The following is a 22,701-nucleotide window of genomic DNA, read 5'->3' as shown; positions in this document are numbered from 1 at the left end:
GAACATTGTTTATAGCTTTATGTTTAAAAACTCTAGCACATGGTTATTTTGGGCACATGGAACTGTGCCCCATTTGTGAGCAATGGAAACCCTAAGACAATCTTTAGGACTGTGTTTTGGACTTTGAACAATTAAGCTTTTACAGAGAACATGAATGGAGCTGACCTCTAATTTAGCTACGTTACTTTTAAAATGTTGAAATATTAAATATCCTTAAAATAAGTAACACCTTGATAAAAACGGAAAGCCTAAATATGTGAGAGAGGCACTTGGGATCTCCCCTTGCCCTCACAGAAACCACAGTGAAACCTGATCGAGTCAAGGACCTCGAATGGGGATTAGAGATGGTCCCAGTTATGAGTGTATACTCTCCTGCGGAGGGCCGGGACTCACTTCTAAGCACCCTCATGGGGGAATTCAGAACCATTTGCAACTCCGGCTCCAGGGCATCTGGAGACCTTCTAGTTTCTAAGGGCACATGCGCTCACACATTCACATACCCTCCGCTAACATATACATCCACACAAGAAAAGACTCTCAGCAGGCACGAAGATGAAAATGCAATCAGTTTGAGAGCACAGTCTTCTGGACACGTACCTTTACAGAGTCAGCGATCTCCTGTATGCCCTTAGAAGCTGCATCTTTTATGATTGGAGTAATTAAACCTTTATCTGTTGCCACAGCCACTGAAATGTCAACGGAGGGCAGCTGCTTTGGGCCTTCTCCATCCCAGCTGACATTAACCCCTGGCATTTGCTGTAGGCAGAAAAAAGAAAAAAAAGCCCATATGAAGGAAGAAGCTTGAGATTAAAGTAGTCAGAGAAATATGACTTATATTATTGTGCATGTGTATACAGCTAGACAGAAGGAAATACATAAAACTCTGGTTTCTAAAAAATGAACACTGATTGCTATTCATGTTTGGGAAGAACAAACACTTTTCAGCAGTATGTATGAGTGAGAAAATGAGTTTTGACCAATATGAGCTTGACGGGAACAGTGTAGCAGAAAACAGGAGTGATATTCACCTACTTTCCTTTTGCATGAAAACTGGACTTTTTAGTACAATTTGAATATCTATTAGCAAGTCCTCAGTAAATGTGCCCTCTATTTAAAAGCCATTTCCGGAGCGTTACAAACAGAAGACAGACATCATGCATGCGCAGGGATAGACTTAACATAGAGAACTAACTCCGCTGAAGGATAGGATAAGAATACACAAAATGACTGAACGCCTACATGGCGTATACTGACAGGGCCAAGACCACAGGGCAAAAATAGTACTGAATACAGAATCCAGAGCCAGTTTCTCTTCTCAGAAATCCCCTGCTTTCTGCAGAGCAAGATTCAAGTGTCCAGGCATGGCATTTTCTGATGGCAGAGCACAGCCTGATTCCACTCTGCCTGTCTCTTCTGCCACTCTGTTAGGATGGACCTTTTTCCTCTATTTAGATTCCTGTTTTACTCCTTTACATTGTAATCAGTTATTTTTACAATTTCTCTGCATTATGCATTCACTCAACAACGCCCCAGTGTTGAAATAGTGAAAACAAAGTCCTAATCCCTCAAAAGATCCCAATTTCTTCAGATCATACAAATCACAAAAGACAAGGAGCTGGGGGGTTGGCCAGGTTGAGAGCGTACACTGCTCTTGTAGAGGATCCCAGCATTGGATTCCCAGCATCTGCACCAGGTGCCTCTCAGGGACCAGTAACTTCAGCTCTAGGGATCCGAAGCCCTCTGCTGGAGTCCATGGGCACATGCACACGTGTACATGCCCATAACATAAACAGAAACACACATACACACACCAAAAATAAAATCTTACTTAAAAACCAAAAACAGGTAAAAGCCCCAACACGGAAGACTATCTTGGAATGACATTTAATTAATGACTACACAATGAAGACCCATGGACATAATCTAAGTTGGATTCAAAACAATATTCATAATTTTAACCCGTTTTAAAAATTATTAGAATGAGTTCTATACTCAACTTTTCTAACCAAACAGACCTAAGGAAAAAAAAGAAAGAAAGAAAGAAAAAAAAGCCCCACAGCAAAACAAAGTAAATGGGAAAAAAGACTACACCAATACAAGCAAGGCAGCTTTTTGAACATCTCAGACACACTGAAGAATCACAGCAATCAAGAGTCTCCTGGCTAGTATGTTTGGGAAACTGCATGAGGTGGGCCACTTTCTGGGAAAATGTGTGCTTCAAAAATGAAGAGAAGGGGGCTGGAGAGATGGCTCAGAGGTTAAGAGCACTGTCTGTTCTTCCCGAGGTCCTGAGTTCAATTCCCAGCAACCACATGGTGGCTCACAACCATCTATAATGAGGTCTGGAGCCCTCTTCTGTCATGCTGGTATACATGCAGAAGGCTTCTGTTTACTCTGCCATTCGTTTGCACTGTACAGACTTGCTCATCACCCAGTACAAGGGGATCAATTAGCACTGACTGAATAAATGGTCTTTATTCTGCTTTAAGTACTTTGAGAGCCCTTTTGAGTCTAGGTTTCCTTACCTGTAAAGCAAACTAAATTAAACAATAGGATATTTTTTTAGCAGTAAAATTATATACATCTTAAGCCAAGAGACATTAAAAGCCAGTTACTTTGCTTTGGCCACTTACTTTAAGAGTAACAGCTGCTGCTCTGATGATAAAGTCATTGACTGAGACTTTAATGTCATCTGAAAGAAGAACAAGCACATTAAAGCCCATACTTATAATACTTAAAACGCTGACCCTTATGATTTCAAACTTGTACATTATGGACAAGTCTGGCGCACAGCAATGAAAAACACCAGATCTGCAATTGCTTTGTAAAACAGGTTTCCTTGCTCAGCAAAATGTGGAGTACACAAAGTCCTACACACAGTATAAGTGAGGGTGCAAAAGCTCACTTCTCGGGGGGTTGGGATAGTGTACAGCTGAGGAGGTAAAACAGTACTTACTATACTCAGGGCCTTGAGTTCAATTTTTAGTATTCTTTCTATCAAGAAGCTCACTTCTAAGCCCTGCTTAGCATTTTGGGAAGGTATTCAGAAATCATGTATGAAAATTGGAAGAGGACAGCACAGATACAATCAAATAAAAGACCCAACCACGGCACGGAAGGCAAAGAATCTCTGCACTTGTGCACCAGTCAGTTCTCCTCATTTTCAAATGTCTTTACTCAGTGCACACTATATAATATTAAAAATATTAGAAGAGCTGCCTAAGTACATCAAATAGATGAACTTATAAAGGGTTTTTATAAAGGGTGATTACATTTCTTCTTTAACTAATAGAGTGTGTGACAAAAAGAATTTAAGACAAGCATTTTAAAGCATTAAACAGAGTCCTTAAATGGGAGCTATTTTATAACTCAATACCACAAGATACAGAAACTGCCAAAGATGCAGCGATGCTGGCCCTGGTCCTAGTGCACATGCTGAGGATCCCTGAATTAATGGTGAGTTCATGTGGCTCAATTTCCTTGCAATATACATAACAATTTAAGGGCAAAGCTTGGTCCCCAATCATAACTACATTTGCGTTTTTCTTTTGCTGTTGCCAATGGCTAGGATGGCAACAGAGAGGGGCAGGCACTCCTCTTTCTTGTAAGAAAGAGAAAGACTTGTAGAAAGACCTTGTGGTGAAAATCTAGTTAATAATATGTGGCAAGAAACATGTATGCTGTTACTGTGGCATCATGATAGTCTACATGAACAGTAGCTCACTCAAAAGTACACCTGAGAGCTTAGCTTTTAAACAGAGCTTAGACAAATGGCACCAGCTTATACACTGCAAAGCTGTGCATTGACTGTCAGCTGTACATCACAAGTCTAGCTGCATATCCAGAAATAGATAAACATTCTGGTTTGGGGTTTTTGTTTGTTTTTGTCTAAAATCTCCTCTAGGAGTAGAAATCTAAGTGCATTTCCAGTATTTGGAGACATGATAAGACTAACACAGGCTAAAGATTTGGTCTGTACTCCTCTTGTCCCAGCTTCCTGAATCCACTAACAGCCAGCCAATATAAAGAATCTTAACAAAATGTTAATAAAATCAAATAGTACATGAAGAAGTTTGTATGAGGAATTTCGGGTTGATTCAACAACTGAAATTCAACCAACGTAATCTGGCATCTTACCAAAAGGGAAAGATTATCTCAAAAGCTGAAAACAAAAAACAAAAAAACTTTTTGACAAAAAATTCAGCATCCACTCATGCTTAAAATTCTCAGAATACAGAGAATGGGAATTTCCTCAACCTGAAAAAGATCTACAAAAAACTTACTGTAAAAATTAGAGACTGAATGCTTCTCCACACCCAAAGTACAAGAACCAGTAAGGAACACATGTCTATGCACCGGCATGCATAGCCAGTGCAAAAAGGCGAGAGAGCGTGCAAATGGGTTGGGACAGTCGAAATAAAATCTTCATGCTAACCATCATGCCTCTCTGAAGCTGTAGTTTAAAATGTTTATGGAGAGAATTCAATTTAACAACCTGAAAATACAATTAAAAATTGCATAAAGAAGAGTGATAGTCAAGCGATGTCTAAGATATACTGACAACCCACATACTCTTTAATCAGGTAAGAGCTTTGTCCAGCTTTGCTTGTCCAGCTAGAACTATCAAAAGATCTTGAAAATTAAGAGAAGCATTTAGCCCAAGCAAGTCATTCATCTGTCCTTACCCCTGGCCCCACAAAATACCAAATCAAGGGAGACAAAAATATTAAGCCTATTTTTACTTATGAAAATGACCAGCAGAGAGCAAATGACACCATAAAACTTTGCAAGGGCTGTGTGTGGCAGAGTGTGGGATGAATGCAAACTGAATGACAAGGTGGAAACATCACAGAGAATGAAAGCACAGAAGAATTGAAATCCTGATTGTACAGAAAGTAGTAAACTGTGATTAATTCAATATTATGCACCTAACCTATTTCAAATAGGAAGAAAGCCCTTCTCTCTCCCATGCTAAAACAAACCAGAGTACAGTGCAGTCAGGTGAAGAAATGAGATTAAAAGGTACATTCTATAAAGAACTTCATGATCTTCAGATTAGCGTTCATTCTACAGTAAGTAAACTCAACTTTCCTGACCTTTGACCAGATCTTTTCTAACTTTTAGAACTGCTCCGAGGTCACAGTCAGCAGTGGCGTAGGCGTGAGGCACAGTACTTTTTGATTCAGTTAGCCTCTTGGCAATGACTCTTCGAATATTGCTGGCAGGAATTTCAGTGAATGTGCCCTGTCCAAAAAAAAAAAAAAAAAAAAGGCAATTTGCCCATTAAAACATAAGTAGAATGGAACAATATAAATAAAACTACTCTACTACCTATCTGAAATTCAGTGTTAGAGACCTAACAATTTATTCTTTAAAAGATTAACTTAAGAAAAGTACTATTAAAATTCTTTACAGAAAGAGAGAATATAAGAAACCTAATTATCTGGCTTGAGTTTATACAACTATAGAAAAAAGAGCAAAATTTAAATTTAGTTGTGAATGAGGTATCTTGTATTACCATGTGTAAGATAACTAAAAGGAAACTAACCCATCATCGCTGTGTATATATATACCATGTGTACCCACACATATATAGGTATGTACACACGTATATTGTTATGTATGCACAGGTATGCTGAACATGAGAAGAACACAGAAAGAAATAATTCAGACAGCCTAAAAGTGGTTTTTGTTACCGCTTAGAAAAATGGCATAGTACAGAAAGAGGCAACATATTACATAATGGATAATCAGTCAAAGAACATGCATTTTGTTATTTAAAAATAATCCTGAGTATCTTATTTCCTAGGTATTAAAAACAAACTATAAACAAGATAATAAAAATTCTAATTTTAATATAAATTTTCTTGTAAAGGCATGGCACTCAATTACATTTAACCCCTTCCTCATGCTTTATTCCATTTAAAGATAGAATTACAGTCACCAAAGGATAATAAAACCCTATCATTCATTTTTCCTTTTACAAATGACACTTTAAGAATACTTTCTGTTAGCAAAGTGCTCTGATCAAACAGAATACATACTTTGTATACTCTGTGAGCATTTGAAAGATTTGTCTTCCTATTTTGAATAAACTACTACAGCCTACTTTAAGGAAGATTTGACACATGAAATTTCTGTGTACACAGTGCTCTGTCACTGTACATAAAAAAGTGTTGCCTGTGAAACTCTTAGCGCCCATTCCTTTCCGAGCATGATAATGAATCATCTTCTCTATTAACGGAAGCAGTATGTGTTCATTTCTATGGTTTTTCAAGAAAGGGTTTCTGTGTGTATTAGCACACATGCACTGTACAAAGGGGTGAGAACTTGTAGTCAAATGGATCCAAACCACAGTTCTACTTGGAAGACAGTGCCATAAGTTCCCTTTGTGTCATGAAATCTACAAAACAAAACAAAAAACCCCACAACCATTTGGGGGTTCTCTATTTACAACTTTAAGCTATTGTAAAATAGACTGATAAAAAGTACTTAAAAAAGCCCATAGTACATGTTTTTATTTCCTTTTTCACATATCTAAATTATCAGTCTTACTGAGGCCTTACCGCTGCATTAGGTTGCCCAGGGATGGATACTGGTGGGATCATTGGCCGAGGGTAAGATGGCCCAGCTGTGGCCTGGGGAGGGACAGATGCTGCGAGAGTGGACGGAGGAGTTGGGGCTGGTCGGGATTCGGTAATCTTGCCCATCTGTTTCAGCTCGACTAACTTGAGTGCATCTCTGGAAATGAGGAGAAATTGGGTAACCATGAAACAACAAGGAGTAGACAGTCTTAGAAAATGGTGCTGAGGTGAGCGGAAGATAAACGTTGAAAGCACATACTGCAAAATCTAAGCAAGTCCTTCCCCGACAGTCTTCTGATTCTTATTAGGTATCCGATGATTAGTCATACATTTTCAAAACCCAATTGATAATCTGAATTCCTAATAATTAGAACTTACTGGGCATATCTGAGATGAAAATTCTCTCCCAAACAAAATCTCTCACTTAGTATCTTATGGCAACTTGACACTGCTGTCATTCTTTGACAGGTCTAATCTTTTTGATCCTAGAGTATATCCCAAATAACCCCTCAGTATTGGGTAAAGATAGTAATTTTTATTAAAGTAAACCTGTTTCTTTTTGGGAAACAAGTGTTATTAGTTAGATAAACAATACATTAATTAAAACGGTTTTACTTTATGCTCATGAAATAATTGTCACATGACACTGAGAAAGTGCCAAGTTACATAATATCTATGGATTTCATTAGAATATTTCCTAAATTATCCCTTAGAATGAACAATAATTAAACTATTTACAGACCTGTCTTTTGTACTACTTTGTAAAACAAAGGTGCAGTTGTTCATAAAGGGATATAATTAAGACTATAAGACTGTCAAGTCCTCAGTTCTGTTTGGTAGGTTAGTTAGCTGTCAACTCCACACAGCCTAGAGTCATCTGAGAAGGGAGTCTTGATTAAAGGACTGTCCAGGATGGACTGGCCCATGGGCACACCTGTGGGGGGTTGTCTTGATTGTTAATTGCTATAGGAGGGTCCAACCCACTGAAGGGGGCAACAGTCCCTGTGTGGGTGTTTCTGAACACACGTTCTTGGAATATTTTAGATCAAACTAACAAAGCAATAGAAATGCTAAGTCATTCCAGAGTCCCAATACTGAAGAGTGGGGAAGAGAAAAGAAAGACCTCTCCGAGTGTCACATGTACTATATCACTCAAATCATCCAGGTGGGAGTATTATCATTACTCCTAATTTAGACACACCTGGACACAAACAAGTTAAACTCAGTATCTAAATCGGTCTGTCTCCAGCACCCACGCCACTACAGGTGCTGGGATTACACGTCACACAAGACTCCCCACCAAGCTCTAGTCTACAATCACACAAACAAACGAGAGAAACGGAACTGCATCTTTAAAAAGGAATAAATCAGAGAATAAGACAGAAAGCAATGAGTGAGAGGACTGGTTATTTTAGAACAGAGGAGCTGGGGGAGGCCTGGGGAGATGGTCGTTAACGTGGGATGGTGTGAAGGGTTAAGCCGAAGGGCTGGGAGAAGTGGGTAGAGAACATGTAGGCTCTAAGAAGACGAGGGCTCTAAGAGAAGAAAGGCCAGAGCAGAAGAGTGGTGAGCATGGTGGAGTCGCAGGCAGCTGAGCACAGCCTGGGCTGAGAACACTCGTGTATGCCCAGGTTCGGAGCCAGCTGCAAAGCCTGTGTTTTCTACTTTCTAACAGCCGAGGACATGCTATGCAATCGAATAGAGTGAAAGCAGTCTTCTCCTAAGAACAGACTACCTAAAGAGTAATCCATGGTAATGCTAGGACTGAACAAGGAACTGCGATGTGCCTAACCTACAGCTACTGGCAGGACCCTCTGACCTTTCCTCAGCAGACAAAGTCACAGGGAATAGCTGGTGGCGGTACTGCTTCTCAAAGGGTGGGCCACAGCCTGGAGATGGCAACCGAGTGGCTGAGGGAGTGAAGGCGACAAGTGTTCCAGGGAGTGATCTCTGGACCTTTATGGCTTTTAACCACCTTACTTTTACTTGGAAATCAATTTTTACCCATAATATTTATAATCCAAATCCAAATTATGACTTTACATGTATGGGCCAAGGTCAATGATAGCGGACACAATTCCTGGAGACTGCTGTCCTGAGCCCAAAGGCCAGCTAGATGAAAATGTAAGACCTACTGACTCAAAACTGCGCCCCCAAAAGGGAATTTTTCTTATCTAGAGCACTTATAAGTTCCAGCCGAACATTATAGTCCCTTCCCATTTCATGTGAGGTAATTAGATATTTATCTAGAAAAGTGCATTATCAGCAAATAACAAACACATTTCTTACACAGATTTCTCACTTGCTCATCAGATCAAACCACACACAAGGAAATGGTAAAAGCCTACATGTCTCATATCTGGATTCATCAATCTACAAGCTAGGGTGCTGACGTTAAATAGACACAGCTCTAATTTCCTGTCTGTACAAGTGCTTTGTCAAAGAACAGGTGATCTGGTTTTACTCCTGAAGTAATTAAGAATACTGGGTAAACCAGAACTTGGTGAGGAAGCAAAGTGAAGAAGAGCCACTAATCACAAAAAAAAGCAAGGAAAAAGTAATTCTGACCAGGGATTGCAATCAAGTTTTATTATTGATTTTAGAATTACATAACCCATGAAGTGTAAATGTTAAGTGTTGTTTAATAACAGTCCACTATTTAGTTGCTATAATGCAGAGAGGATTTTAATGATTTCTGCCTATTAAATAATTAATCAGATTAAGCTGATTAAAAACTCTAAAACAGGAGAAAAACAAATGAAGCATGTACTCTACAAAAAGCAGACGGTGCTTGGGAAATTAGCTCCAGTAGAATCTTTTCCACACCTCAGAGGGTAGTTCCCTCTGTGCATCATCAACTAATTGGAGACTATTACTTCAACTAGACAACTACCTAACAAGCCAACTTTTGATGCTGTGGCTGACATGAACAAAAACACTAAGTACAATTCCGATTTAACTGTTGGATATTAAGATTAAGGCTGATAGCAAAGACTCTTACTGTGTTAACAAGCCTGACTGTGGCCTGGCACTCGTCATTCGGGCAAGCTAACTCATGACTCCGAGCTTCTTCACAATACAGAAGTAGAACACTACTTTTGTTCTAACATGAAATTTAAAAACCAGATCAGAGGTGCTGCTATGTGGTCAGAACTGCTGTCACACCACCTGCTCTGTATTCTGAGCTGACGAAAGCGGAGGGAAGAATGGCACTCATCATTTCCAGAACCTGTGCTAAGGCATGGGGTGGGGTGTGAGGGTGGTTAAGCCAAAGCCTCGAGCTCTACAACCATTTCAGAAGAAGGCATTTCTGTGGAAGCCACTAGGGCAATTCCTCTCTCTAAACTTCATCTTAATGTTAATCAGCATAGAAAAGCAAAAATCCTTAATAAAGCATGCATTAAAGATGCTTTTCTCATGAAGTCTTCTGTAATGATTCATACTCAGAAGAACATAGTTGACTTCTTTATGGTAGTGAAGGCATAAAGGCCAGGAAAAGAACTGGGTATTAGTGGGAGAAAGAAGGCAAAAGCATCAGAAGCATAACTTTTAACACTGTTTCCTTAAGGTATCAAGAAGATAACAACATTACTGCAATTTTAAACAGGTTATTAAAATATCTGCATGCATTAAACATTGTGGCACATGCATTTGGCAGGCAGGGAGAAAGGCTCCTACAGTTTCAAAGCCAGCCTGGTTTATGTGGTCACACCCTAAGGTGGAGGGTAGGGGGAGCAGAGAGTCCCATGTCTTTGCTGTCCTACCATTAAAACTGCTTTCCAAAAGGGGACCTAGTCACTAAGTTCAAGAACCTTTTCTCAGATCCTATAATCCTTGACTTTTGGATCATTCTATAATATCTTAGCACAGAAATTTAGTCTCCTAAGTGATGTGGTTGCTGCTGATTCGATGACAATCACTGCTTCACGATCTACTCAAACTTTCATTTGTTTTTTTTTAAATTTTATTATTATTATTTTTTTATCAGTTACATTTTATTAACTCTGTATCCCAGCCGTGTCCCGATCCCTCATTCCCTCCCAGTCCCTCCCTCCCTCCCTCATCTCCACCGTGCCCCTTTCCAAGTCCACTGATAGGGGGGACCTCCTCCCCATTCATCTGATCCTGTTTTATCAGGTATCTTCAGGACTGGCTGCAAAGCCCTCCTCTGTGGCCTAACAGGACTGCTCCTCCCTTCGGGGGTGGGGAGACCAAAGAGCCAGTCATTGAGTTCCTGTTAGAAATAGTCCTTGTTCCCCTCACTTTGGGAAACCAATTGGTTACTGAGCTACCACAGGCTACATCTGAGTGGAGGTTCTAGGTTATAACCATACATGGTCCTTGGTTGAATGTCAGTCTCAGAAAAGACCCTGTGCCCAGATATATTTGGTCCTTGTGGAGCTCCTATCCTTTCCCCAACAGACTAACTCCCCTTCTTTCTTATGATTCCCTGTACTCTGCCAAAGGTTTGGTCATGAGTCTTTGCTTTGAAAACACTGCTAGTTAGAGTCTTTCAGATGCGCTCAGTAGACTCCTGTCATACGTTCAATGCACATCCCATCTGTCTTTCTAAATGAGGATTGATCATCTTACCCCATGTCCGCTCAATTGATTATCTTTTTTAGGTGTATAGATTTCATTATGTTTATCATATCTTATAGGTCTATATAAGTGAGTATATCCCGTGTTTGTCTTTCTCCTTCTGGGATATTTCACTCAGAATGATCTTTTCTAGGTCCCACCATTTGCCTGCAAATTTCATGATTTCCTCCTTTTTGATTGCTGAGTAGTATTCCATTGTGTAAAAACACCACAATTTCTGTACCCATTCCTCCGTTGATGGACATCTGGGTTGTTTCCAGGTTCTGGCTATTACAAATAGAGCTGCTATAAACATGGTTGAGCAAGTATCCCTTTTGTGTACTTGAACGAACTTTGGGTATATACCTAGCAGTGGTATAGCTGGGTCTTGAGGAAGCACTATTCCTAATTGTCTTAGAAAGCGCCAGATAGCTTTCCAGAGTGGTTGTACCAGTTTACATTCTCACCAGCAGTGGAGGAGGGTTCCCCTTTCTCCACAACCTCTCCAGCATGTGTTATCGCTTGAGTTTTTCATCTTGGCCATTCTGATGGGTGTAAGGTATCTCAGGGTCGTTTTGATTTGCATTTCCCTGATGGCTAATGAGGATGAGCATTTCTTTAAGTGTTTTTCTGCCATTCGATATTCCTCTACAGAGAATTCTCTGTTTAGCTCTGTTCCCCATTTTTTAATTGGATTACTTGGTTTGCTGCTTTTCAGCTTCTTTAGTTCTTTGTATATACTGGATATTAGTCCTCTGTCAGATAAAGGGTTAGTGAAGATTCTTTCCCAATCTGTAGGCAGTCGTTTTGTTTTGATGACGGTATCCTTTGCTTTACAGAAACTTTTCAGTTTCATGAGGTCCCATTTATTGATTGTTGCTCTTAGAGCCTGTGCTGTTGGTGTTCTGTTCAGGAAGTTGTCTCCTGTGCCAATGAGTTCTAGGCTGTTCCCCACTTTTTTTTCCAATTGATTTAGAGTATCTGGTTTTATGTTGAGGCTACTCAAACTTTCTCCTCCATCTTCATCATATGGGTCCTTATTCCTGGGCAGCTTTGTGGTGCTGACAGAAAGCTTCAGACATCAGCTATTCTGCTAAGGCAAACAATTCCTCAAACCCCTTATTCAACCTACTTCTGGAGCCAACATTTTCATGATCTAGACCAGGATCCCAGACACACACTCTAGCGTCTCTTTTATGACTTCCAAACACATTAAGGGCAGTATTCATTATCTCCTACCTGCATTACTTTATGAGCATTACCTCAACTGATCCACTTACCTCAGAGGCCATTATCTGTTGCAAGTTATACTGCATGAACTTGCCAAGCTGATCCTTCTTGGGTATAGCTATAATTATTTTGCATTTATTCAAATCTTCAGTGGCTAATGAATTAAGCAGGCCCTTCATCCTATCTCTCAAGTAAGAGACAGGGCAAAGTCATCCTGTTATGAAGGTGGTTGTTTTATTCCATGCTTTTTGCAGTGTCTACTAAGACACAATCTGGCAAGTAATTAAAAAAATATAAACCAGAATAAGAAGACCAGCTTCCCAGGCCAGAACCACCACTTTATTTCTATTCTATGTGATTTATCAAAGTTCTAGCCAACATCACCATTTCTGATGAGTATTAGCTGCAGACATTGCTGTGGTGACTTTACATGTGGTCACAGGCCATTTGATAGCCTTGTTGTACCTTTATTAGGCTACATCCCACTAGAGAAGGCCCATCTGTTTTCATAGACCCGACAACTTAAAACAAATGCAAAGATGCACCAATTTCTTGACTGCAAAGACTAGAAAGATATCAATTTAATACATCTCATAAATGACCATGTTTTCCCCCAACCCACAGAAGCCTAAAAACTCTTTTACATCCAGGAGATAAATAAAGCTACTTTGGTGACAAAACTAAGGAAAAGCTGAAGTGTCTATCAGATTTTAAGGCATACTTATAATTAAAATGGTATTAACTCACACACAGATCAATGAAGGAGAAAAGGAAATCCCTAAAGAGAATTAACTGCAGATGGAGATTGCTTTGAAAGAAGTAAACAAGCTCTGAAGAGCTAAGAATGAATGTATTTTAAAAGTATACTTCCATACCTGGGAAGTTTAAATGTGACTGTTGATTTTACACAACTTGAAGTATGTCTCCCTGCTTGGTGCTCTAATGTTCTGCATTATCACCCTTTTTAAGGATGTGGCTTGGTCACTGAACTAGACCTACTTCTTAATAATGGTACAATTATTGAAAACACCCTTGCACAGAATATAACTTACAGTAACAAAAGCAATTAAAACCAAAAAAGAACAGTGTGCCTCATTTTAAATCTTCACACAGAAGAAGCTGTTTACCAGAAAAAGATAAGTGAAGGGACTGACAATTACAAAAATGCATACATGCACATACTCTTTAGTGAAGACTCCTCGAGGGCCCGTGGCTGTGCCCTGGCTGGCATCCAATGAATGTTTTTCCAGAATGTTTCGGGCAGCCGGACTTATGCGGACCCTAAGAATAAAAACACCAACATGAATTAAACTAATTATCACTTATATTGATTCAATTAGATCTAAATGTGAACAGTTTTGCTGATAATCAGGAAAGTGAAATCTTAACACTGAAGCTAAAATGACTGTCAGCGATGGCCACAGCCACATAATTTAATCTGTATCCATCTATTTTATTGTCAAAACACTTTTGTAAAGCATTAAGTAGTTACCAATTCTAAGTAATCTTTAAATAAGAGTAAGTGTTCACTGGGAGAAGGCATCCAATTTGACTGATTACACAGCATAGGATTCTGCATCACAGACACCAAAAGAAAACCAACCATGGTGCTCCTTCATACACTTACTTAGCATAGAACAACTATATGCTAACTTCCCTCTCTAAGCACTTTCCGGTATGCAATGGAGTAGTTTTGGGCGTGAGGACACTGTTGTGCAGCCACCATGGTCATTCAGCTGCAGGATTTCCTCATCTTCTGGCCCCTGCAACCACTGTTCAACTGTCTCTCCCAATTAACTCTTCAGGAATGCAAATAGAAAAATAGAGTATTTGTCCTTTTGTGTTTTCCAGGGCGGCCTCACTGGAAATGCCCAGGGGCTCCAGTTTCTCCACATGCACTGGCAACACGCTGGGGCTTCTGAGAGCAGTCTTGCTGGGTATGCATTGGTGGCATGTAGTGGTAGAGACCATTTCACATACCTCCCTGCCACCTCATCACTGGAAGATGGAGCTCTAAGCCTTTCTCCCATCTCTAACCGGACTGTTCTGTTGCTGCCGAATTGTACCTTTTATGCATGTCTTCAAGTTCATGGTATATACATGATCACTACCAGGAGAAAACTCCATTGATTTTTACAGGCAAAGCACTGAGGCACATGTGGTCCTATAGCTAGTAATTGTAGACTCTCCTATCAAGACTTTTAAGCAAAGTAGCCACTGTACATGTCCATAAACTCAGAAAAAGAAAGTACAAGAAGCATGGTCAAAAAGTTTAAAAGGAGCAAACAGAAGGGAGCAACTGTGATGCTCCCTGGAATTTTGGAAAAGTAGATTCAGGTCAAAGGGTCATGCTACCAAGTCTTTATTAGATTTTTCAAGACATTAAAATTTAAGATTTTTTTTTTCTGTAAGATTACACTTGGATTGATTGCAAAACAATTTTTAAAAGTCATTGTGTGGCCAATATGGTGCAGTTTCATGTTTTAAGAGGTCGTGGCAGATTCACATGAGTGTCTAAGCATGTCTAGTCTTAGCTAGACAGTGCACACACACTGTTATCTCTGCAATGGAGAAGACCTTGAAGACAGCACAGGTGAGATGGCTTCTGATGTCATAAGTCAGAGAAGGAGAAAGAAAGGGAGTTCGGACATGTGGATAGAAATGCTCTATGGCACATGGAACTAAAAGATCATCACTGATTACCCAGATCTGATCACTGTACATTGTACTCTGTGATCAAATATCACAGTATGCTTTATAAACAGTAATATTGGGGCGGGGACATGAGCACCTGGGTTTGGATCCCCAGTTCCCACATAAAAGCTGGGTGAGGCAGGACAATGTTTACAAGTACCTGTACTATCCCAGAATAGCTGGAAAAATTTACCCATGTCATCATCTCAAATAAAAAACTGCTTGAACAAGAATGCGTGCTGAAATGATAATTCCATATTGTACCAATTATACTCTGGCACTGGAATTTACATTTTAGTAATCTGAATTCTGTGAAAAGAGACAAAAGAAATAAAGTTTGGTCTCATGAATGCCATTCTTCAATTTTAGAATCTAATTCAGGTTCAACTCGGATATAGATAATTTATTATGTACGAGACTATCAAGGCTTTTAGAAGGCCCAAACAAAACAGGCACTCATTAAATTGTTTATGGAATGAAGAAGGATGTGCTTGGAACCCGATATTGATTTCAATCGTAACCTTTTACATGATAATAATCATGTTTGATCAGACATACATGCTCAAATAAACACACTCACTGTGGTGTCCCTACTGTGTGCTCCTTCCTGGCAGGGCTAGGAGTCTGCGGTTGTGCAGAAGGCTGAGGAGGCACTGCTGGTTTGGGAACTGGAGGTGGAGCACCGACATCTTTGGGAATTTCCACGTGTTTCCAATCTTCTCCTTCTTCAACCATCAAACCAATGAGTGAACCCAGCTGTATATTTTTAGCTCCTTCTTCAACCTGTATTTTAAAGATATAATGGTCAGAATGGAAAGACCCAGGGTCAAACGAAGTCGCAAATTCTCCACATGTGAAGAAGAAAGACCTGAGCTAAAGGACATTCAAAACACAGGGTTCTCCCCTGCCCCTGCCCACTCCTCCTCCTCTCCCATGTACTAATGCTGCCTCCGGAAATGAGCAAGACCCAGAATAGCTCCCTTCTCTGGCAGTCTTTAAAACCGGAGCTTCCCTTACTTCTTTGATGTCAATTAATTGCTATTCATGGAGGCTGTGGTTACAGATGTCATCTACTTGTCTTCACTAGTTTCTATAATGGTTTCAGAATTTTAAGAGTTCATAGGGATATCCAAATTAGTTCTATCTACTAGAAATAATCTGAAGTAAAACTTTCTCAGTAAATTTAGTCTCTGGAGGGAAAATGTCCCATAATACAAATCGAGCTAGTTAATGGTTTCGGTTAATTTTAAGGATAGGTTACGCCTTTGCCTATTACTTAAGTCTTTCCTAGGATATCTACTTGAAAACCCAGGAAATATCTCAGGAGCATCAGAGATATAGATCCTAGCTAAAGAAACACTGTTTTCAGATAGTATCTGTCAATTGAAAATCTAAATGGATTTTTTTTAAGATAAAAATATTTTAAACATGTCAGCAGCACAAGCTTGTTTTTAAAAGGATAATTGTAGTTTGCTTACTAAAATAAGTTTTGAGCAAACTTTGGATGACAATATTGCATAGCTTTGGGAGTGGGAGACAATGCTGTTTCTTTAAGATTTCCTTTTATTCCCTCTCAACTACTAACGTTCATTACAGATTGGTTGAATGAATAATGCAACAGACTGCAAGAAGTTCACCAATGTAACAATTACGATGAAAAGCTGACTTGTGGAATGGTATGACATTTCAAAATAACACTAATGTTGTTGTTTGTTATACACTACCCTTAACTATAAAACAAGGATAATTCTATGGGCTAGGAAGCTTTCCAAGCTTAGTACTTATCAGTGGAGAATAGGAACAAAGCATATAATGGACAAGGACAGAGGACAGACTACCCTAAAACCGGACTATACAACAGAAGTTAAAGAAGGGAATGGTCATTATAGTTTCATTTAAAGTCATAAAATCTTGAAGTGATTTTAAGACATCCCTTATTTCCTTAATGCAATCAGAGATCTTTTCCAGGCATGCTAAGCTTGGTGCAGATACTTACTTATATCACATTTAGCAAATAGTCAAAGCTGGTGCAGATACAGTAACAGAGGCAGAGAAACAATAGTCTGCAAAACCGCACTTAGAAATGCTATATCCCCTCTCCAGGCTTTTAGCTCTAGCAAAATACCAGGAGTCTGAGTATAATAAACATCCAAGATTCTCCCATTGATCGTTTAACTCAATCAAAAACCTATACTGTTCTTATGCCGAAGTGTTTTAATAAAAAACAAAAACAAAGTATTTTGACTCTCTGGTCTATCATAGCTTACAAACGAGATACTGAATCTTGAGTCTGTTCACGTCAACTGTCCTCCCTCCCATATGATAGCTCCCTGGGTCCCCACACTGGCTCTGCTACTATGGCGTAACACCTGGCTATGTGCGCAAGAATGATTACTTCACCATGCCAAGTGATCTGCCAAGTGAAAACAGCAACAGTAGCTATCACAGGCTTGTTAGCAGGGATAAAGAAGTTCCAGACTTAAACAGTGCCTGTCACTCCACATAAACAGTAAAAGTATAATTATAATTTCTGTGTTTGCCGTTAAGTTGCTAATTTAAAACAAATATATTCAACAAGGACCAATATTAGACTAAAGTACATTTGGTAAGGATTGGAAATGCATGGATAATAGGCCAGGATGTACTCAGGAATATAATAAGAGACAAGCTGCCTCTGATCATATTTAAATAGAGGCTGAACTGCATCCCCCAGCCTAGGCTAGCTCCCTAGTACCAGCTCGCTCTCTCTCTCTCTCTCTCTCTCTCTTACCAGAGAGGCTCCTGTAAACTGACGCTAAGTATTATAAACTCACCTAGGCTTATTAGCAGAGTTAAAGATTCGAGATTAAGACGTAAAGTGTCTATAGCAGGACTTCCAACCTGAAAGGTTATCTGAGCGCGTTCACTACACTGAAGACACTAATAAAACCAGCTGTGGTGACACACACTTTAAGCCCAGCATTCCAGAGGTGGAAGCAGGAGGATCTGGAGATCAATTTCAGGTATTCACAGGGAGTTGGAGTGCAACCTGAGCTATGTGGGACCCACTGTCACTTAAAATACAACAGAAAGTAATCATAAGTGCTATCTTTTTTATTTTGGCCTTACAAAATAACCAGCACCCTAGGCAATTACTTAAGTACTTTTACTCTTCTAAAATCGAACTGACTACTGCAGTTCCCCCAGAAGTTAGTGCCGAGAAGTTGAGTCACAGAACTGACATACTGACATAGCGTAAAACTATCCAGTTTTAAGTGGCTCTCACTCTTCAGTCTTACCTTCTTGGTTTATAAGCACAGCGAACTTTAGCTAAAAGGGAAGCAATGTAAGAAGTATGACGAGGAAAGCAAATCAACCACAGCTAAAATGTAGACGGGAGACAGTAAGTCCAGGTATAGCTGTCTGCCTTCCCGTGCCAGGCAAGGTTTTACGGACACATTCAATGCTCCTGACGACCTGTGAGGTAAATTAGTGTTCGTTCCGATCAACAGATGAGGAACCTGAGGCTCAAGGGTACAACGTGGGATGCCACCGCTAGTATTTAAATGAATAGCTTGTCTAAGTCATGGACAGCGTGACTTAGATCAGCACCATGTCAGCACCATGTCTGTAAGTGAAATTGCAACCGTCTGCTCAAGACTGCCAAGTGTCATCTCAAGTTGGTAGGATCTGAACAGAGGACATAACTGGATTTAAAACCGACTTAGTTTTAAATCATGCAGGGCACGAACCGTATTTCCTCAAAACGCATTGCTCACCCACTTCAATATAAAAAGATTAGAACTGAGAATAGCCTCCACTTGATAGAATTTTCTCTGAGCTTTGAGAGGGTACTTTCACAATTAAAAATATCATGTTCTAAGAGACTAATTCAAGGTTACACAGGTTCAAATTTTAAGCATACGCTTTCAAACTCTAATATGCATCTATGGAGGTAACGGTGGGCAATTTAATGAGAAGTAAGAGGGGATAATATAACAAAGCTGAGCTGAGAAAATACAGTCTTAGCAAAATGGCAATGTCATAGATTTAGAGAAACAGCTGACAGTATAGACTATGAATAGTACTGAGAATAATTATTCAGTTCCTTTTAATATCCCGATGATTAAATCTTTTCTTAATTGTTTTACTATTCACAGAACTTCGTTTTAAGACAGGGTTTCATACAGCCCTAGTCTGGCTTCTAACATGCTATGTAGGCAACACTGCTTACAAAGATAAAATTGTACAAAAGAACACAGAAACATCTCAATGACCAAGGAATTGTATTACCAAGAGTGAACAAGACATCATTTGTAACCTTCTTAAAAATGTGAATTCCAACGAAATATTAATGCTTCAGTGATGATGGTTGCGGGATGCAGTTTTATAGAACCATTATCTTTAATGAGTACAACTAAATACCTGACTGAGAATAAAAATCTGTTGTGTATCTTCCTAGCAAATAACTTTATTATGTTTACTAACATGAGGACTATTTAATAATGAAAAAGCAAAGGCACGCCTCTTGCTTAGATGGAGAAGGGATAGAAGGAAAGAAGACTACTAGAAATACCACCTTCGTGGCTTCTGTCCCCATTCTCCTGGTAAAGCACACATCTACCGGCAGGAACACAATGCTTACTGTTCCCATTACTCAGAAAGCATTAGGATATGTGAAGTCACAAAGGCCTAAAATCTCTATACAATCTCTATTCAATTCCTCCAGTGGGTAAATAACTGTCACTAAATCCATTTCTACTTCTTTTCAGAGCATTAGGACCAGAAAGACAGACACTACTGACCCACTGGAATGACTAGCTATTTGAAATGCATTACTGGGGAGTTAAGTGGAAAATACTATCATTGTGGAAGATTTGCACAGCCAAGCAATCCAGAGCTGTGACCAAGAACAGGCTGCCAAAAGCACACACAGGAAAACGTAGTTGAGTTTGTGGCATATGGTAATTCAAGCAATCTTTTTCTTTCGCAAAACAGTGTACAAATTATTAGACAAACTACTTTTGGTATGAAAATTTCCAGCTACAAAGACAGAAAAAATTTCCCTTTAAATCATATTTCCATCAAGTATATTGACTGTATGTTCATTAGTGTTTTTGAAGGGAGCTGCTGATAATATACATGACAAGAAATGGAAGTTGTAAATACCAGGCTATTAAAAATAAAACATCAAGAGCTAGGAAAACAGACCACCAACAAGATCATTTTATAGTAAAAAGCACAAATGGCAGAGAGTAGGTCTACATGGAACTAGAGTATAAAATCCTGAAGTACTGTGTGTGCACAGAACAGAGAAAGGCCCACATCGAGCCAGAATATAAAATCCCAAGTATTGTGTGTGTGGACAGAACTGACAAGGGCAGGTGTAGTTATACCTAAGCTTCAGCTAGACACAAGTTGGGGGCTCAGACCCAAACATCCAGCCACAAGGGACAGCCATCAGAGAGGCAGCTTCCTTGTGCAATTCAAGTGGTAGAGGCCAAAATGAATACTCACTGCCCAGTCACAATCCACCACAATGACATGGAGCTAAGGGTCACCAAGAGCCGAGTAGCACCAACAGTGCCACTGCTGGGCAAGGCAGCACCACTAGAGTCCTGGAGTGCACATTTATGCACTCCCTCACTTAATCGTCCCCACTACTGCATGACTTAAATCATCCACATTATAAGGGAAAGTGGTCAACAAAATGAATTTACTACTCACTCCACATCATGTAGAGCTGGCAGCACTTTTCAGTTACTATCATCCTGGGTGTGACTGCGGGGCCTACAATCTCGGCTGCCACCCCAACACCACACTATCTGCTCCAGGGAGAGCATGCTCGTTGGACTCTACAAGTGAGCCATGCCACAGCCCAACAGCCATGCTTTAACCCTACAAAGCTTAAAAATGGTTATGTTATTTGCTTTGTGTAGTCGCAAATTCCGTCCTAAAAACACCATATACAAAACAAAACAAAAATCTAGGGGGAAAAGGCAATACTACATTTTGGTACTATAGATAACAAGACACATAGGAGGGGCTTTATTCAGGGAGTTTACATGAAGAAAGACATCCACATCTTACCACTATTTTGGCCAAGATGCCATCGTCGCTTGCATCTAAGGTGACCACGGCTTTGTCTGTCTCAATTTCACATAATGAGTCTCCAGCACTCACAGCTTCACCTAAAAAAACAAGATTGGGTTTGTTTTGTTGTTCTGTTTTTGAAATATTTAAAACTGCATTTTATTTATTACTTAGTGGTGCCTGTGTGTGTATGTGCGTGCGTGCGTGTGTGTGTGTGTGTGTGTGTGTGTGTGTGTATGTGTGTGTATACATGGCATGCACACCACGGCACATGTGTGGAAGTCAGAAGACAATTCCTGAGAGTTGCTTTTCTCTTTCAACCATATGGGTCCCATGGACTGAACTCGGGTCATCAAGGCTTGTACGCAAGTATTTTAATGTGCTAAGCCCTCTCACCTGTCCTGTTCTGTTCTTTTAAATATGAAAATTAATATGAACATGTATACAGTATAAATTAATAACAAAATATTATGTGCTGTGGAAATACAGGTAGTTCTCAGTATTGTATTTGTACATGAATATGAATGTCTTATGTCTTTCAAAAGCTATATAATGGCTATATATGCTATAATAATAATGACTACAAAGACTGACCAAATATTATAAGTGAATTCATAGTCACAGAGATAATAACAACAAATGCATTTAGTCTCAGTCCACATATCTTTATTTTTTTGAAATGAAATGCTATGTAGTCCAAGCTAGGCTTGAGTAGACAAGGACAGACTTGGATTCCTAATCCTTCTGCCTCTCAGGTCTCCCACACACACAATTTGACTATTCCATAAAGACAGAAACTGTATCATTTCTAATACTTTTTGGTTAACACTTCAGGACAAATTCAGAAGCCCTGCTAGCATTCTACAGCATGAATGAATATAGCATAAACAGAAAGCAAAATATATCAGTGAAGCCAACAAAGACCATTTCTATGCAACAGAAAAGAAACTGAAAATGTAAGCAGGAGGCAACACTACAGATCTGGAGGTTTCTGCAAGCAAGAGGTGGGGGGTGGGGGGATGCTGTGGGGCTGACAGAATGACCAATCAGGGCTTGCTGATAGACTACGGCTTTTCTCAGGAGGCAACAGATAGCAAATGAGACAACTAAAACATCTTTCAACCACATGAGCTGTGGCAAGCTACCCTCGAAGGCAAAACATGAACAAAACCCCACAGCGTGTGGAGAGTGGGCAGGAGGGAAGACATGGAAACAACAACAACAAGCTGTCCACTCAAAACAAACCACAGAATGAGTGTCTCAAACACAGTAAGAAACCTAATGTTATAAGGACAAAATACACAATCAATAATTGGAACAGAAACTAAAATTTGGAAAAGCTACTACAGCAACTAGTTTCAAATGAGCATTTTGAAGTAAAATAGCCATTATAAACACAAGATATCTTTAAAAATTACAGAAATGAAACAAAATGGCATCAAGAAGAAAAGAAAAAAAATATTAAATTGTGGAGAGAAAAAAAACTCAAGCCACTGAACTAAGGCACCAATGTGACACAGCAAAAGCACGATAATGAAAG

The 22,701-nt window shown here is 39.5% G+C and overlaps 1 protein-coding gene across 2 annotated transcripts in view; it reads right to left on the bottom strand.

Annotated features, from left to right (window-relative positions):
* Positions 1-22,701, bottom strand: part of Pdhx (pyruvate dehydrogenase complex component X) — a 57,879-nt gene that overhangs the window by 6,348 nt on the left and 28,830 nt on the right. For both annotated transcript variants that reach the window (XM_060372000.1, XM_021656493.2), the window contains 7 exons: positions 21,159-21,259; positions 15,670-15,872; positions 13,578-13,676; positions 6,567-6,741; positions 5,097-5,244; positions 2,634-2,692; positions 598-756 (listed from right to left, as the gene is read on the bottom strand). In XM_060372000.1, the coding sequence (XP_060227983.1) occupies positions 598-756; positions 2,634-2,692; positions 5,097-5,244; positions 6,567-6,741; positions 13,578-13,676; positions 15,670-15,872; positions 21,159-21,259 (944 nt within the window). The remainder of the gene's footprint in view (positions 1-597; positions 757-2,633; positions 2,693-5,096; positions 5,245-6,566; positions 6,742-13,577; positions 13,677-15,669; positions 15,873-21,158; positions 21,260-22,701) is intronic.

The sequence above is a fragment of the Meriones unguiculatus genome, chromosome 18 (assembly GCF_030254825.1).
Source record: "Meriones unguiculatus strain TT.TT164.6M chromosome 18, Bangor_MerUng_6.1, whole genome shotgun sequence".
Taxonomy (NCBI): domain Eukaryota; kingdom Metazoa; phylum Chordata; class Mammalia; order Rodentia; family Muridae; genus Meriones; species Meriones unguiculatus.
Note: the sequence above shows the minus strand (reverse complement) of the source record. Positions and strands in the feature narration are given on the sequence as shown.